Source organism: Brachycentrus maculatus, unplaced genomic scaffold (genome assembly GCF_059751285.1).
Source record: "Brachycentrus maculatus isolate JH-2025_06_01 unplaced genomic scaffold, ASM5975128v1 h1tg000039l, whole genome shotgun sequence".
Lineage (NCBI taxonomy): Eukaryota > Metazoa > Arthropoda > Insecta > Trichoptera > Brachycentridae > Brachycentrus > Brachycentrus maculatus.
Genome location: NW_028280793.1, coordinates 1,308,374 through 1,326,657, shown reverse-complemented (window position 1 = coordinate 1,326,657; position 18,284 = coordinate 1,308,374). Strand labels below are relative to the sequence as shown.

At 32.6% G+C, this 18,284-nt stretch overlaps 1 protein-coding gene across 1 annotated transcript in view; it reads right to left on the bottom strand.

Annotated features, from left to right (window-relative positions):
• The window catches only part of LOC148312479 (uncharacterized), a 199,353-nt gene that overhangs the window by 168,550 nt on the left and 12,519 nt on the right, over nucleotides 1-18,284 (bottom strand). The window contains exon 2 of the mRNA XM_088276683.1: nucleotides 14,298-15,090. Coding sequence (XP_088132809.1) covers nucleotides 14,298-15,090 — 793 coding nt within the window. The remainder of the gene's footprint in view (nucleotides 1-14,297; nucleotides 15,091-18,284) is intronic.

Below are 18,284 nucleotides of genomic sequence, written 5' to 3'. Positions count from 1 at the left end.
TTTTATTATATTAACTTTAAAAACGATCTCCTGAAAAATCAAGTTTTTCGATATATGACGTTGTTTATTTATTTATTTTTAATAGATTGTATTATATTTTTAAACTTTAAAAACGTTCTCCTGAAAAATCACGTTTTTTTATTTATGACGTTCTTGAAAGGAGTGAGCGATATGACAAATCTTGATTGATATAAAATATTTAATCCATTGTATCTTTTGTATTGTTTTAAGGGATCAACTTTGTTAATTTTTAATGAACTGTACACACCCACTATCATGTTTAAGACATACAAACTAAATATGCCATAAATCCTTATATATTATATAATGGCAAGAAGAATTTTTCTAAGGCAACTAATAAATACAAAAACAAAAACAGAAAATAGAAAATAGAAAAAATGTTGGGAATATTTTTAGCGAATAGTACACACAAAGTGAAAATATCTTTAAGAGCTTATTCATGGTATGGTTAAAAATACTTTCTATTGTTATTCACGTACAACAAACGGGTTCATGTGCTTGCAACAGGTGTACCTTCGGAAAATGTTTCTGACTAGGCAAAACGACCGACTATAATTAGAAATCATTTCTTAATAACTCGATAAGGTGATATTTATAAAAATAGAATGCACAATACCATAAAATCGTTATAATTTATAGATCAAGAAGATGTGTTTGTGTATATATTAATTTACAATAATTGTACAATAAATTTGTGTATGTAAATAAAGAGCTTTTATCGACACAACCCTTTAAATATTACTGGGAGAATGGGTTCCCACCATATCTATAAGGGGCCACATGTGTCAATGGGAAACAATTACCCCAGAAAATTAACATGAAAAACGATGACCATTACTTACAACATTTTGAGTGTGTCCAAATACTTGTTCACAAAATCTGGATTATCTCCAATTACGGGAGTTATTTTCATATTATTTTTTTGACATCCCCGTAAATGCCCAGACTTCCATATTCTTCTTCATCTTTGATGATGGACACACTCAAAATGTTGTAAATAAATATCTGGTCAAATTATAAGCTTAAATAATAAAAATGAAAATGGTATTTTCTGGCGTTTCTCATGTGTGTGATTGTGATCCAGGATTTGGACCTCACATACTAATATAAGAGTTTCTGCTTACTTAAAAGCTTCTTTACATCTCACCAACAGAAGTCTCTATTGAAGTTCTAGTGATTCAAGAACAAGGTTTCTAAATTGGTTCATATATATAGAACTTCCAAGAATTTGAGTAGTGTGGTTGTCAATAATGGGTAGAATTGGTGAATGTTACGCGTGTGTAAAGTAATCACTTAAACCAGCCTATGACGGTCGTCAGCCCCGTAAATGCCCAGACTTCCATATTCTTCTTCATCTTTGATGAGATGTCAAAAAAATAATATGACCATTACTATCACAATTATCAACATTGACAATTATTTTCGCCAATTTGGGACTCGTCGTTCGGCACGCCAAACCCGCAATATATTTTACTATGCGATAAAGCAATAAATACCAGTATAAAGTTATTTGACGCCGCTTTGCTATCAATCTGACAATATTTACTTTCAATACATATATGAATATTTTTAGTTTGTAGTCTGTTTTGTTTCAAACTAATAAATATTATTTAAATTTAAATAAACATATAGACAGATTGCATTACTAGACTGAGATGCTAGTGGGCAGGTCATGTATATGTAAATATATATATATATATATATATATATATATATATATATATATATATATATATATATATATATATATATATATATATATATATATATAAATATAAATATACTTACATATAGTACCTACATAAAACAGATCTACCACCAGATGTCGCATGCGTCGCACTGAATAAAACAAAAGACATCAGATAGAAAAAATATAATATTCTGAACAGTCAGAATCAGATAGATAGATAGAAAAATATTATATTCATTATAAATAAAACTGGGAAATGAATTGTAATCGATTGAAAATAAAACCAAACAGTTATTAGAATAACAATAATACCGTATTTTAATGTCGCCTTGAATCGTGTTATGATATCGATCTGTCGTATAATTTTATGAGAATGAAATTCATCTAAACAGATTTGTATTCAAATATCCATTTATTGAATTACCGGGATATTGCCAAACAACGATGTACTCGTATAGGTAATACATATTTTAAAAATGTATCTACAATGAAATCTGTCCGTTTTGTATTTAACATAGATAAATAAATCATATTTAGTACAAATATACACATGTAGGTAGATCGTATCATATCACAAGAAAAAATACATTATCCCTCTATTCTTCATTTTCGTCTGAATGTTAACATTTAGGCCTGAGGATAGAAGCTTAGCTTCCGAAACTAAGAGTCATAAATAAACTCAAGTGGTATAAAAACAAATGTTTTCTTTAATATTTTTAACATGTCTTACTACAAAGTAAATGCCGAAACAATAAATAATATATCCTATAGAAACATCTAAATTTTTTATTTTGCATTGTTTTCAAAATGGTTAGCACGTTTCTCTACACATATGAGATCCCGAACTTGGTTTCCGATCGGTTCAACAGAAAATTAAGGGTTTTTTAATATATATAGTTAAACATATATAAAAATAACAATATTTTTTTTCTCTTCACTTATTTCATCAAACACATAAATATAATTTTTAAATTACAATAATAAGACCACACTGGTTTCGTGCCATACTAAAATACAAAGTTTAAATTTTCACCTGCTAATGAGAACATCTGTAGTTTTCGAAACTAGTCGTGTTTACATTAATTGTGGAAGTACGAACTGACAAGGAATAAAAAGATAATCTAGGTACTGATAGAGGTGAATGGAGTGATAAGTGCAGGGTTTAAGTTAATATAGAGTGTAAATATATTTATATATATATATATATATATATATATATATATATATATATATATATATATATATATATATATATATATATATATATATATATATATATATATATATATATATATATATATATATAGGGTCCGCCATCTAAAGTTTTTTTTTTCAACTAGTGCTTATTTCGTGAATGGTAACACTTAGCTCATGTCTGATTTGACAGATAATTAGTTTTATCCTTCCGCTAAGCGAATATGGTTGTGTATACGCTTGAACAACGCTGGGAAATATTGCGACATTACTTTGAAAATCATGGTAATGTTGCAGAATGTGTGCGAAAATTGCGTACGGTTTTTGGAAGAAGAGAAGCACCGTCAGCTCCGTATGTTCGTTATCTTGTGAAAAAAGTGAAAGAAACTGGCATCCTCATCGATAAACCAAAGCGTGAAAAGCCAAAAACAGTGCGTACACCCGAGAATATCGATGTTGTGGCAGAAAGTGTGCGTGAAGCGCCATCAACATCAATTCACCGTCGTTCTCAACAATTGAACATTTCGGAGACATCATTGAGACGAATTTTGCATAAAGACCTTGGTATGACGCCATACAAAGTCCAATTGGTTCAGGAGTTGAAGCCAACTGACCATCCAATGCGTTTTCGCTTCGCTGAGTGGGCCTGCGATCGACTTACAGAAGATGCCGATTTTGCCAAAAAAATCATCTTTTCGGATGAAGCTCATTTTGATCTTGGCGGGTATGTAAACAAGCAAAATTGTCGTATTTGGGGCACAGAAAACCCGCACGCATACATTGAAAAGCCGGTACACCCAAAACGAGTCACTGTTTGGTGCGGATTTTGGTCCAGAGGCATAATTGGGCCATTTTTCTTTGAAAATGAGCAAGGAGTGGCCGTTACAGTCAATGGCGATCGTTATCGGGCCATGTTGAACGGATTTTTGTTCACAAAAATTGAAGAGGAGGATATTGGCAACATTTGGTTTCAACAGGACGGCGCTACGTGCCACACAGCCGAAGCTACGAAGTTTTTTTTTTATAGCATTTTCAAAAAAAAAAAGTTATTTGGCGGACCCTATATATATATATATATATATATATATATATATATATATATATATATATATATATATATATATATATATATATATATATATATATATATATATATATATATATATCTATATATATATCTATATATATATATATATATATATATATATATATATATATATATATATATATATATATATATATATATATAAACATATACATATATATATATATATATATATATATATATATATATATATATATATATATATATATATATATATATATATACATAGAGAGCAATGATCAGAGATTTTGGTGAAAAAAAAAGAATCAATTAACGTTCTTAGAGATTTTTTTAGAATTTTTTTATTTTCTACTTTTCTAGTTATGTAGCTCTTGAAACTAGTCAAGTTTACGTAAATACTAAAGTTATCTTAAACGAGTGTTTTATTTTTAATTTAAGTTTTACTTGGTAAAATACCACTATTTCTTAAAATCTATTGTAACACGCGTTTCGATGTATGCCACTTTATTTTTATATTTAAGTTATCGTGTTATTCCATATAGTTAATGTAAAATCTATAAAAAATAATGTCTCTTATAAATAGATAATAAATTCTGTTTCTTGAATGTTTTTCGCAGATTAAACTGTGAGTATTTCAATGTTTTATACATAAACCCTGATGATGACAAGGTTCTTGTCGAAACTGGTTGGATATAGTGTACCAATAAAAAGTGGTTAAAACAAAGTTGTTTTACAACATTTTGAGTGTGTCCAAATACTTGTTCACAAAATCTGGATTATCTCCAATTACAGGAGTTATTTTCATATTATTTTTTGACATCTCATCAAAGATGAAGAAGAATATGGAAGTCTGGGCATTTACGGGGCTGACGACCGTCATCGGCTGGTTTAAGTGGCCACTTTACACACGTGTAACATACACCAATTCTACCCATTATTGACAACCACACTACTCAAATTCTTGGAAGTTCTATATATATGAACCAATTTAGAAACCTTGTTCTTGAATCACTAGAACTTCACTAGAGACATCTATTGGTGAGATGTAAAGAAGCTTTTTTACTAAGCAGAAACTCTGTTGTTTTATTTTAGAATGTTTATAAATTCTGTGTTTTATACGATATTTATGTGCATATCTACCTTTAAGATGAAATCGAATCCTTGTCATAAATAAGTAGAGCATAGAGTGTATCGGGTACAATAAACCGCGATTAAAAAGTATTTTTTATTGCAATATAATGCAAGGAAAAGAATAATAATCAATTAGTCTTTATTGCTCTCACTATTACTCATCGTAGAAAACAATTATAATAAATAAACAATTATAAACACATACTAGGAAGGTCAAGAAGTTATCTATTAAAGGGTTTATCGAACTTTATGAACGATTATAAAGACATTTAAAATGTCATCAGTTAGATGCTTTTGTCACTAAAAGCGCTTTCTTTTACTTTCAAGTTTTCTAATAATTGATGCATGTACTCCGAAAACGTTATGAATCACAACTTTAATAAATGCCATATTGAAAGGTGTATCAAATATATACATATTTAGGTAGATAAATTATTTCAGGAAATCAATATTTGACGCATTTATTTTGTGACTTTTCCATTTTAAGACTTGCAAAATAGGTGCACAATATCACCGATTATATTGTCGACGATTATAAAGTTTCGAATCAAGCAGATATGAAAAAAATTACATAAAAAATAACATGGGCATAAGATGTGGTATCAGGATTTTAAATAAACGATATTTGAATGTATGTTACACAAGTATAACGTGATTACTTATTCCAGCCGTGCGAAAAATACCTAAACATTAATTTAATTTATTCAAAGACTTACGATATTGATTAAATATGAGTGTTAAAAAATCCCCAAAAATCTACTTTTTAGCATCCCATATAAAGATGCCTTTAGTGACAATTTTTCTGAAAATTAAATGACCAATCTGAGAGAGCATCATGGTCAGTGATGACAAAATGAACAGGTATCTAAACATCTCATTTAAACATTAAAATGGAATAACATATAGCATGACATCACCGACTACGTTCCCCGATATTTGGCTTACCTATACATTAGCATACTGTGACCCTCATCGTTTATTTTAGCCACCCTTGAAGTTACAATAATTTATAGTCACAAAAATCGATTTTCCTACTAACCTACATGTTCGATAAACCAGTTTAAAAATCATATTTTAGTATAATAGTGAGATGGGGAGTAATATTTTGCAAAATATTTAAGCAAAATATCAACGCCAAATCGAGAAAAAAAACTATTTAAAAAAATATTAAAAGCTACCACACGCTCGAAAATTTCAACAATACAAAAGTTCATTAAATTCTATGTACGTTTATCGCAATTTCCAATGTGTCATTTACATTTTTTTACTTACTTGACGACAAAAGTTAAAAAGAAATAAATAAAGAAAGCGAAATAAAAATACAAACTTTTAACGCATTTCGAAATGTAGTCGTAATATCTTAATTTTTTTCGATAATTGATTTGGCAGTCACATTCTATCCATTATTAAATCAAGTTCTACTTGGTAAATACCACTATTTCTTAAAATATACTGTGACACGTGTTTCGATGCATGCCGCATCATTTTCAAACATACGGTGTTTGAAAACCCTAACAAGGATTTGAATTTCAAAAAAATAAATCTCTTTAGCGTAAAGAGAGTTTCGTGTTAAATTAAATTTTACTATACTCATTTCCTACTTTGTGTAGCCTTGGAATACCTGAATGTTGTTGAAATTTTATTTAAGCGATTTTTTTATATAAATATCTATATGATAATACACTAACAAAAAATTATAAGTGATCAAATTTATTAAATAAAAGTTGTTATAACATTGAAAAGATTAATGGGCATTTTCTTGAAATATGTTGAAAGATTTATTTTAAACGATTATGATTTCTTTTTGCTGAACGATTTATTTTAAACGATTTTCATGAGGAAAATTAATAATAATAAAACCCTTATCCGCACCCCAATGGTGCATAGGGCACTGTGTCATATAAACGCAGTGTTATCTTGATCGTTTACACATGAAGGAAAGGTGATCAGCCCTCCGCTTCAGGTACCAGTCCAGGGTAATATTGAATAAATATTACAGTGAAAAAATCACTTATATTTATTTTACCCCACTTGGGAATCGAACCCGGGACCTCCAGAACGGTAGTCGAGCGTGCTGACCATTACACTACGGAGGTGTTATATTAGCGGAATGGAAATTGGAGCCTGGGTAAAAATTGACATACTTTTTTATATCGATAGTAACAATCTTAAAAATACAGCTTATATTTTAAAACAAAAAACACAATTTTATCACGTAAACTTTCTTTACCTTCAAAAAACGAATCAACGCCCAAAAGGGAATGAAGAGTATAAAAAGTGTGTAATAACCGTTCCAAATATTGAATAGCTTCCAGCAAAGTCACGTAAAAAAATATATGAATAACGATACTGGAATTTTCAGTGCACATATATAAATATTTGTTAATGTATCACTCAATAGCCTTCTCTCAATATATACATAAATGATGTAATCGACGATGATTAAAATCGTTATTTTCTCGGTAATCTTTAGCGACTGGCGTATAATACTTATATTTTCCACTTCATCAATAGGAATGTTAGACCAGCGGTCGGCAAACTTACTAATTAGCCAAAAAGCCAAATTTTGCACATTGCAACTATTAAATAAATTGTGGAGAGTCAAATCTGTTTGCAGTTAGTTCTTTATAGTTCGTTTGTGTTCGTCTTAAATTGTATTCTGTTTTTTTTTATTTTTTTTTTATTTTTGGAAACATTGTTATTTTTTTTTGTTGTGTTCTTATTGTTTTTATTTTATTAAAATTAAAAGAGGTAATGAGGGGATCCCGAGGGGTGGGGATGAAGTGTCGGCCTCTGTCCGTACATCCTCCTCCCCCCTCATTAATTGAATAGAGCAATATTTGTTTCTTCAGAAATATTTTGAAGATTTTCCTCTATGTGCAGCTGACAGAGAGTCCCTCAGGACTCTATAACTGCTGCGGGTGGATGGTGGGCTCAGATTCCAAAAAAAAAAAAAGTTAGTTCTTTATAGAAATTTTGATATTTTAAAAATATTCTGGGCATAAAAGAAAGAAGAGATTTTTAATGTGAACTTAAGTTTTCACCCTTATTACTTAATAAATTAAAAATTCATATTAAAATACATAAATCGTTGAATGTTAAAGGTGCCTTCAAATGCTTTTTGTTGTAACAGAGAAACCGAAAAAAAACTTTATTTAAATAGAAAAAGGCGTTATCAATTTTTTTGCACATTTACGACAGATATATAATAATAATAGAAAAAAACCTTATCCGCACCCCAATGGTGCATAGGGCACTGCGTCATATAAACGCAGTGTTATCTTGATCGTTTACACATGAAGGAATGGTGATCAGCCCTCCGCTTTTAGGTACCAGTCCAGGGTGATATTGAATAAATATTACAGTGAAAAAATCACTTTTATTTATTTGACCCCCCTGGGAATCGAACTTGGGACCTCCAGAACGGTAGCCGAAGGTGCTGACCATTGCACTACGGAGGCGGACACTGACACTGATTACAGACACCAAAAAGTGTCTGTAATCAAAAATCTAAAATACTTGTACATTTTTTAGGTAAGAGATTTTTAATAATAGATACTTTTTTATTGCTTTGAACATTAAATACATCAATTAAATTATTTTAATTAAAAAATTTGCTCCCCAAAAATTTCCAAACAGTTTTGCTACTCAAGATTAGTTCTCTTGGCCAAGAGGTTGCCGACTCCTGTATTAGACCATCATTCACACACACGAGTCGGTAGTCACAGGTAGCAAAATTTTAGAACGACATACCAGACTTTGTAAGTATAGTATAAATTATTTATACTGCGCATCATCGTTTTTAGAATCATTCAGATTGTAAAGAATCGGCCGTTTTTAGAATCTATAGACAATGGGTCATTCGACACATTATTCTAATCCTTAGTAGGAAAGTATTGTATACTTACTTATACATCACGGTATTACGTGCCAACCACTAGGACAATTTATGTATTAATTTTAAATCAAACACAGATTTTTTGAGTCTACTAAGTTGTATTTTATTAACAAAAACACAAAGAAAAATAAAAATAAAAAGAATTGTATAGCTACATAAGGACCGTAGTCCATTTTATCTTCACATTCGTTTAATAATGCCCTAAAAGGCGAAAAATTGTCACAATATAATTTTTTTTATGTGTTTTTGTTAATAAAATACAACTTAGTAGACTCAAAAAATCTGTGTTTGATTTAAAATTAAAACATAATTTAAAATGGAGTTCTACAAATTAAACGCCAAATCAATAAATACACTAGGACAATACTAGACGAGTAGACGATTTTCGTATAACTAAATATATAATAATGGCAAGAGAGGAAGAGAAAAAATAAAGGGATTATTAAAAAACAAAAAGTGGACATTTTAATATTTTTTTCTTAAACTTATTCCTGTGTATCGTTATTTTTTTCAATGAAATTTATAAAATCAGACATAAGAAGCAGACTTACAGACAAAAGTACTACTGCTTGTATTACCTTAAAAGCTACCAGCTATGAACTCGATGTAAAAAATTGGCATTAAGCATCCGACAATAAAAATCACACTTATAATAATAAATGAAGTTTTAAGGGTTCTACATTTTTTATATAAGTAATTTTTTCACTCTAATATTTATTCAATACTACCCTGCACCAGTACCTGAAGCGGAGGGCTGATCACCTTTCCTTTATGTGTTAACGGTCAAAATAATACTGCGTTTATATGATGCAGTGCCCTATGCACCATTGGGGTGTGCGGATAAAGAAGTCTGGGCTTTACGGGGCTTATTACCGTCATAGACTGGTTTAAGTGATCACCTTACACACGTGTAACGTTTATCATTCATTCATTCTTCTATCATGTCACCAATAGATGTTTCTAGTGAAATTCTAGTGATTCAAAGACAATGTTTCGAAATTGGATCATATATATATATATATATATATAGAACTTCCGAGGATTTGAGTATTTTTTTAAAATGATTTATACTGCCAAATAAATCATTTTAAAAAACTAGGGGTAAAATAACTGTGAACAGACTGTAGTGTGGTTGTCAATCATGGGTAGAAAAAATGGTGAATGTTACACGTATGTAAAATGAACACTTAAGTCAGCCTATGATCATCGTTATAGTAATAATAATAATCTTGGATGATTTATATAGCGCCATTTTCGTAAAAAACTACCTCAAGGGCGCTTATACAGGTATGGATTATGATATGAAAATGATAATGAGAGAAAATTAAAAAAAATATATAAGTGAATGACCAGATTACAACGTTCTTCTTCATCTATGTTGAGATATCAAAAAATAATATGAATTCATGATCTAACAATAGTGAATTTATTTATATTGTTGTTCTAATTCATGATGTCATTTTAACATGTCTGTTTTTGGTCAAATTTCGTAACGCGGGCAACCTGCTGCACTATCTGCGCTATGTATGTGCACATATACATAATAATAGTGTATACAATATGACATCACGAATTCGTCCGGCACATATATGTAGTATCGAAAACATAATTACGGCGACACGTTAGTCCTTCAGTCTGTAATATAGAGTAGCTATGGTGTCTGTAGCAGGGATGGAGAACCTTTTTGAGCCAGAGTTCCAAAAAAAATTTTTCAATGGAATAATATGTCGCGTGCCACATGCCATAGAAATAAAAATGCATCAAATGTTTGTGTAACATCAGATTTTAAATATAAACAAAGCATTACTGCGTCGAAAAAAAAATAGCGAGTGTTTTTGCCTAGAATTTTCAATCATGAATTACATAAAATTATAGTAACTTTAGACTTAAAGAGTAAATCCACTCAAGAGTAGGCATAGGCTATGAAGAGTAGGCATAGGCATAGGCTATGAAGCTTAAAAAGTTGAAGCCTGAGTAGGGTCATGATAAGCGGAGTTGCATAAGCCGTAGCTAGATTTCAGAGTCACTTAGACGTTAGGTAATTTAAAAAAAAAACTAAAAACATTATCAACTCCTTATTAATGTCAAAATAGAAGAGATTATTTTTTTCTTGAATGACTTCTTCAAACTCTTATCCGCACGCAATGGTGCATAGGGCACTGCAACATATAAACACAGTGTTATCTTGAGCGTTAACACATGCAGGAAAGGTGATCTGCCCTCCGATTCTGGTACCAGTCCAGGGTAGTATTGAATAAATATTAGAGTGAAAAAATCACTTATGTAAAAAAAATTCAACCCGATGTAAAAATGTGCCAATTTTTTACATCGGGTTCATAGCTGGTAGCTTTTAATAAAATACAAGAAGTAGTACTTTTGTCTGTAAGTCTACTTCGGATGCCTGATTTTATAAAGTTCTATAAAAAAATAATGATACACTGGAATAAGTAAACGAAAAATTTTTTTAAATGCCCACTTGTATATATATTTTTTTAAAAATCACTTTTATTTTTTTCTCTTTATTCGCGTGCCATGCAAAATTGTATCACGCGCCACCTATGGCACGCGTGCCATGGGTTCGACATCCCTGCTAAAGTATCTATGAAGGCGCAGGCGCCATAAATATTCCCATTGCCAGCAGGACAAACAGAAAACAGTAAACAAGTAAAAACCGGCCAAATTAATTGACCTTCAATTGCAGACGCGGGGGTCTCTAAAACCCGGAGCTTTTCGATAAAAGTCGAGATCACCCGTTTAGAGGCTACGAATCAGAAGCTCCGAGAAATGTTTCGATTAGTTTCCGTTATATTGTGATATCCGTTATGAATTCGGATTCGTTTGAAACTTTCACATACGATTACTTTTTTGTACGCAAAAATCACCGTAACATTCCAGAGAACGGGGTAATTAAAAAATAAGTTTTATAACAAAAAATAAAATCGAATATTTCACTTAAGTTATTATTTTCTTTAAAATTTGTTCATCTAACACAGTTTGTTTCATAATCTGAATGAAAAATTAATAATCTCTGTGAATAAATATTTTAAACAAAAAAAAATTGACAAACTCTGTTTTATATTTTTGTTTTAAATCAACAAAATTAAACTTAAGCAATTATTCCTAATTTTTGAAATGTGATTTTTCAAATAAAATTTTTAGCTTTTTGACTTTGTCCAAATGCTCGTTCAGAAATCTGGGTTTCTCCGCTTGGGAGTTATTTTTACATTTTTGACATCTCAACATATTTTTACGATGAAAACTGCGTTAGTAGGTATAACAGAAATAAACGAAAACTAATAATTTATTGGAATGTGCTAGTTTATGCTAATTTAAAATAATATTTATCATTTTAAATTTGAATAATTCATAATATTTATAATAAGCCCAAACATTTCAATATCCACAAAATAAACACACACGTATGATAACAAATTTAGTGTGTCCAAATACATGTTCACAAATCTAGGTTTTCTCCACTTTTTTCTACATTTTGTATGTACTGATATTATTAGATTGATCATACATATATCTAGGAGTTCGGAAAATTTGAGTAGTGCAGTTGTCAATCATGGGTGTTGCACGTGTATAAAGTGATCATTTAACCAGCCTATGACAGCTCTATGAATACACAGACTACCACATTCTCCTTCACACACGTATGATTCTGCTATGGGCTAGCGATTCGTAGATTTTTTACGTTAGGTTTGAAGGCAATTTTCGAGATTATAAATGCTACAATTTGATATCATTATCGTGCGGATGTATCTTTCCTCCCAGCGTACTCGAACCTTTACCGGATTTTTGTTTTATTTCACCAATTAAGCCGTCTGTCTACCTACCGAGTATCGCAATTTATTACAACCTTGGTTAGGTTATAAAATGGCGAATAGGTAGTGCGTACAAAAACGCTCGTTCCCCCAACAAAAATACTGGTCCGTGAGACATTCGTGTTTGCGGCTGTTAAAAACGCCAGCCGCAATCAGCATAGAATACTACACCGCGAGCCGTTTGCATAATTATATGCTAATAGAGTACATTCTCGGCGTAGCTAAAGGTGACTTTTGGTATTTACACCGAACCACGAAAGAATCTAATTTTCTTAGGTTCCTTCATCCGCACGACAATTTGAAGATTCAATTTACATCAATATTGAATCCGCTAATATGAACTTTATAAGTGTATACTTTAAGTGTGTCCAAATTTTTGTGTACAGCACTGGGTTTGTTCACATAGGAGATATTTATGTATTGATGCTACATATCAATATATTGATACTACGTATCAATATATGAATAGCTACGTACCTATATGTTGTGTATGTTTTCTGTTTTATGAGTTTACTGTTTTTTTTGCTGTTGCCTTATTTTTACTTTATTGCTGTTCTTAAATTGTACATCTTATAACTGTTCGTTTTTTTTATTCTTAATTTTACTTCAGCTCTAAATTAGGTCTGCCTATATTAATCTTCTTAACTTTTGCTGTATCTTATTCTTGCTGTTTACTTTTAACTCATTTAACATTTGGGAAAAATTGTAATTGGAATGTTACAATTACTTGTTTTATTTGTTATTCATTATTGTAAATGTATGTGTGTTAATGTTCTCTTTAATTTTTAAATAAATTAACTTTTAAAACAATAATAAAAAAGTTAATGCTCTGTAAAATTTCTAAATAAATAAACTTAAAAAAAAATAATAACAAAAGTCCTATTTGAATACACGACCGGTACGCGCAATTCTTCCGCACCAACTTGTGTTTTGGTGCGATTTCTAGCGATAAGATGAGATTTTTTTGCCTTTTTCTAAAAATACGCACTGCAGTCTTATCTACCGCGATTTTTTGAGATTACCACCGCTCTCCAAACATTAGATAAGGTTTGAATGATGAAAAAATAGTAATCAACAAAAAGTTATCGCAATACGGTTATTACAAGGACCTCATTCATACTCCTGTATAGCTAGAACATTATAACGCACTCCAGATAACAGATAGCGTAATACTTATTTATAAAAATGGACAAGGCCTCAGAGATAGTTTAGGTACATATACTTGGAAAACAACAACAAATAACTTTCTTATTACTTTTTGTATTGACTTTGTGGTATGGTAATATAACACTCTGAGCTGATGATAGAATGGTTATTCCAAAACCGACAGTCACGAAGTAGTGTTTTTAAGTGACATTAAACAAAGTGAATGACGAATGATAAGGAGAGTGTCGACTTATTGTTTGACTGACGTTATAAACATAAAATCGAGGTTTCGTAAAACGCCGGTTCGCATAAAACGTGACAAACCTCTTATTTGCGCAATGTGCGTGTCGTACTCTGACTTGCTCCTTACGAACTCCATCCTGGCCGCCAGGTTCTGGAAGGTGTGGCTCTTGCGTTCGGGGCTCGCGGGGTCCGAGAGACCCCCGGGGCTGTTGCGGCCCGAGGACTTGGACTGGCTGTGGTAGGCCGAGTCCTCGTACGTCCTCCGCTCGTCCGAGGGCGTCCTGCTGAGGATATTCGGTTTCACGGTGGTGACTTCGCGCACGGTCTTCTTCACTGTGATCTTTTCGAACTTGACGAACTTGGCGCCGGCTGCTAGGTCACCCTCTTCCGGTTCTCGGTGACGTAGTTTAACTTCGATGGCCGGACTTCCTTCGGCATGACGCTTCCTCTGCTCCTCTCGGAGCCGGCGTTCTATGTCGGCCACGTCCACGACGGCTTGGCCGTCGGTGGAGTCGCCTGTCGGGGAGCCGGCTCCCGACCAGACCTTCTCGAAGAAGCTGACCCGGTCGCGCAGCTTCTTGGTGGCGGGTGAAGAGGGCGACGAGGGCTCGGGGCCCCTGGAGGGCTCGCGCCCCCCGGGGTCGTGTCTCTTGTCGGCCATCGCTAGCGCGGCATGACACTCGCGGCAACTGTCAGACTGTAGATCGCGGCGTGCGGTGAGCGCGGTGGGGTGTAGCGTGGCCCGCGGTGGCCGGTTCGATACTGAGCCGGAGGTTCGGGCGCCGGGCCTGAAGGGGCCCTCTGCCCCCTCGCCCCCCGCCCCGCCCACCGAGCCTCTCGGCGCAGGCGCCCCCTTCCTCTCGTCTGCTCTCGGCTCGCGACGGCGGAGGACGCGTTTGGTGGTTCCGCGTTAAACTAACTTTACTAATTACGCCTACAATATCATAAACAATAATAAATAAATAAATAAAACAGACGCTAGGATGACCGCGCAATTACTTACATGTATCAAAAATATTGAAAGTACGACTAAATATTTTATAAACATCTCCACAAATTTGCAAAACATGAAAACACTTTCCCTCTCATTTCTCTTCATTCACATATTTACGTCGTTGTATTATTACATTTTTTTCGCCTCCGTGGTGAATTGGTTAGCGAGGTCCCGGGTTCGATTCTCAGGGGGGGTGAAAATAAACATTACTGATTTAACACTCTAATATTTATTCAATTTTACCCTGGACTGGTATCTGAAGCGGAGGGCAGATCACCTGTCATTAATGTGTTAACGATCAAGATCAACACTGCGTTTATATGATGCAGTGCCCTATGCACCATTTGAGTGCGGATAAGCGTTAGAAGAAGATTATTATATTAGAATTTACGTATAGTGCTTCGTCTTCCTGGCTGCATTTCAGCTTATCATCTTTGTAGACTGTTGGTGTCAGCTCTCCTCGTCCTCAGATTGTAGGTCCCTCTATCATCAGCATCACCTAGGCCATGCCTTTGATAATGTTATCTTTCAGCAGCATCATGAATTATTTGATCTTCCTTTACATGTATTTCGAGGAAAATCCATTTAGTAAGTACGTATAGTGCGGTGAGATTAATTATTTCCCAATCTGTTATAAAAGTGTTTTGAACATAAAAACACTATTAGTAAATATAGTTTATCTCGAGAACTATAAATCAGATGTCTTAATACCTCATTGAAGATTAATCGACGTACTAAGCCAGTCTCCATAAAGACTTCAAGCCTTGAGAATCATTCAATTGAATTACATATATGGTAAATACATGACGACACATATTACTTAAATCATGCTTTATTTTATTTTAAAAATAATATTCATACAATTATTTTTTTGGCATCTCATCAAGAATATGGAAGTCTGAGCATTTACGGGGCTGACGACCGTTATAGGCTGGTTTAAGTGATCACTTTACACACGTGTAACATTCACAACCAAACCCTGTATTATAATCACACACATGAGAAACGCCAGAAAATATCATTTTCATTTTTATTATTTAAGCTTTTAATTTGATCAGATAATTTATTTACAACCTTTTGAGTGTGTCCAAATACTTGTTCTCAAAATCTGGATTATCTCCATTATATAAAATAACTCCTGTAATTGGAGATAATCCAGATTTTGTGAACAAGTTATTTGGACATTGATTTCTTCGTTAACTCACCCACCCAACGACATCTTTGATTTTATTTAATTATTTAGTTATTGGAAAACCAACAGAATATTTAACAATAATAATAAAATTAGAAAAATAACATTCTATTTAGAGGTTTTCACTTAAGTAATCTAAAAATAAAAATAAACTGCCATGTACATAAAAGTAAAACTATATAATAAACTTATATTACATGTTTTTATCAAACAATAGAAACTTTCTTTATCAACTAGTCAAATAGACATCAAAAACATTTCTCTTAAACGTATTTAAAGAAACATTATATAAGTCTATTTCATTTTAAGCATTACATTGTACATATCGCAGGCTCGATTTAAAAATATTTTTTTGTAGTTGATCTGGTATTTGATCTGGTATTTTTCTCTTATCTCGTAGACTCTCTCGTAGATTTCTTATCTCTTATCTCGTATCTGGCAGTGCACAACGGAGTCCTGGTTCCAACTCTAATGTATGGAAGTGAAACATGGAGTTGGCAAAAGAAGGATGAAAGTAGACTGAATGCAGTCGAAATGCGATCTCTCAGAAGAATGTGCGACAAAACGATGTATGATAGATGTGCGAATAGTGAAATAAGGAAGGAATGCAAAGCTGAGATAAGTATTATCGATAAAATTAAGAAAGGTGTGTTGAGATGGTTTGGACATGTAGAACGAATGAGTGAGGAAAGAACGGTAAAACAAATTTATGAGGCGAATGTTAGTGGGAAAAGAAGCAGAGGAAGACCGAGAAAAACATGGCACGATCAGTGCCATGTTTTTCTTCAGAATCAGACCACTTGAAAGTGGTCAGGTTAGGAGTCGTAACAATCGGTGGGTATGTATGAGGAGATGCATGAACGTGGAAGAGGCGAAGAATGTTTGCAAGGACAGAGTGGTGTGGCGCTCTATTCTCTCTGCCTACTCCTGCGGGGAAGCGGCGTGATGGTTAGTTAGTTAGTTAGTTTTTCGTAGACTTAAGGCAGAAATTCAAGTATTTATTTGGTTTGAAATATTATGTTTAATTGAGGGGGAAACAAAAACAACAACAAAAACTTGAATGTTTTTCGCAGATACTTTGTGACACAGTTAATAAACTTTATAAAATAAAACAACTTTGTTTTAACCACTTTTTATTGGTACACTTTATCCAACCGGTTTCGACAAGAACCTTGTCACCATCATGGTTTATGTGCTAAATTTTAAAACACTGAATTACTCATAGTTAGGTTATGATTAATTACACTTCCCTTACGATATCAAAAACTAAAAAAATGTGATTTAAAAAACGGGAAAAAACTCCTAAATGTTGTTTTTATTGAGCATTGCGCAACGAAGGAAATTTAATTAAAACCTAACTATGAGCATTTCAATGTTTTAGAATAAGTACATAAACCCTGATGATGACAAGGTTCTTGTCGAAACCGGTTGGATAAAGTATAACCAATAAAAAGTTGTCTAAAACAAAGTTGTTTTATTTTATAAAGTTTAATAAAAAAACATTTATTTATGTTATTTTGTCGTCCATGAACTGCTATTACGACTTTCGTTTTCAACGAGCCGAACACGAATTTAAATTACGTCCTATTACCGAATTTCCTGGGCGAATGAACACGACACACAAGTGGTCTGTTGTTATAACGATACAATGTAACCTACCTGTGCGATAAAAATAAACGTATGTGCAATAAGCATACGTGAATACATACATCACACATACCGAGTATAGCCATACTCTACTGCGTTGAAACATATCTGCAAATATTAGACAATATGACATAATAAATGTATTATATTTACACAGAGATTTTTTAGGAATTTATGGGCATATACATACATAACAACATGACTAACTAACTAATTAAGCATCACGCTGCTTCCC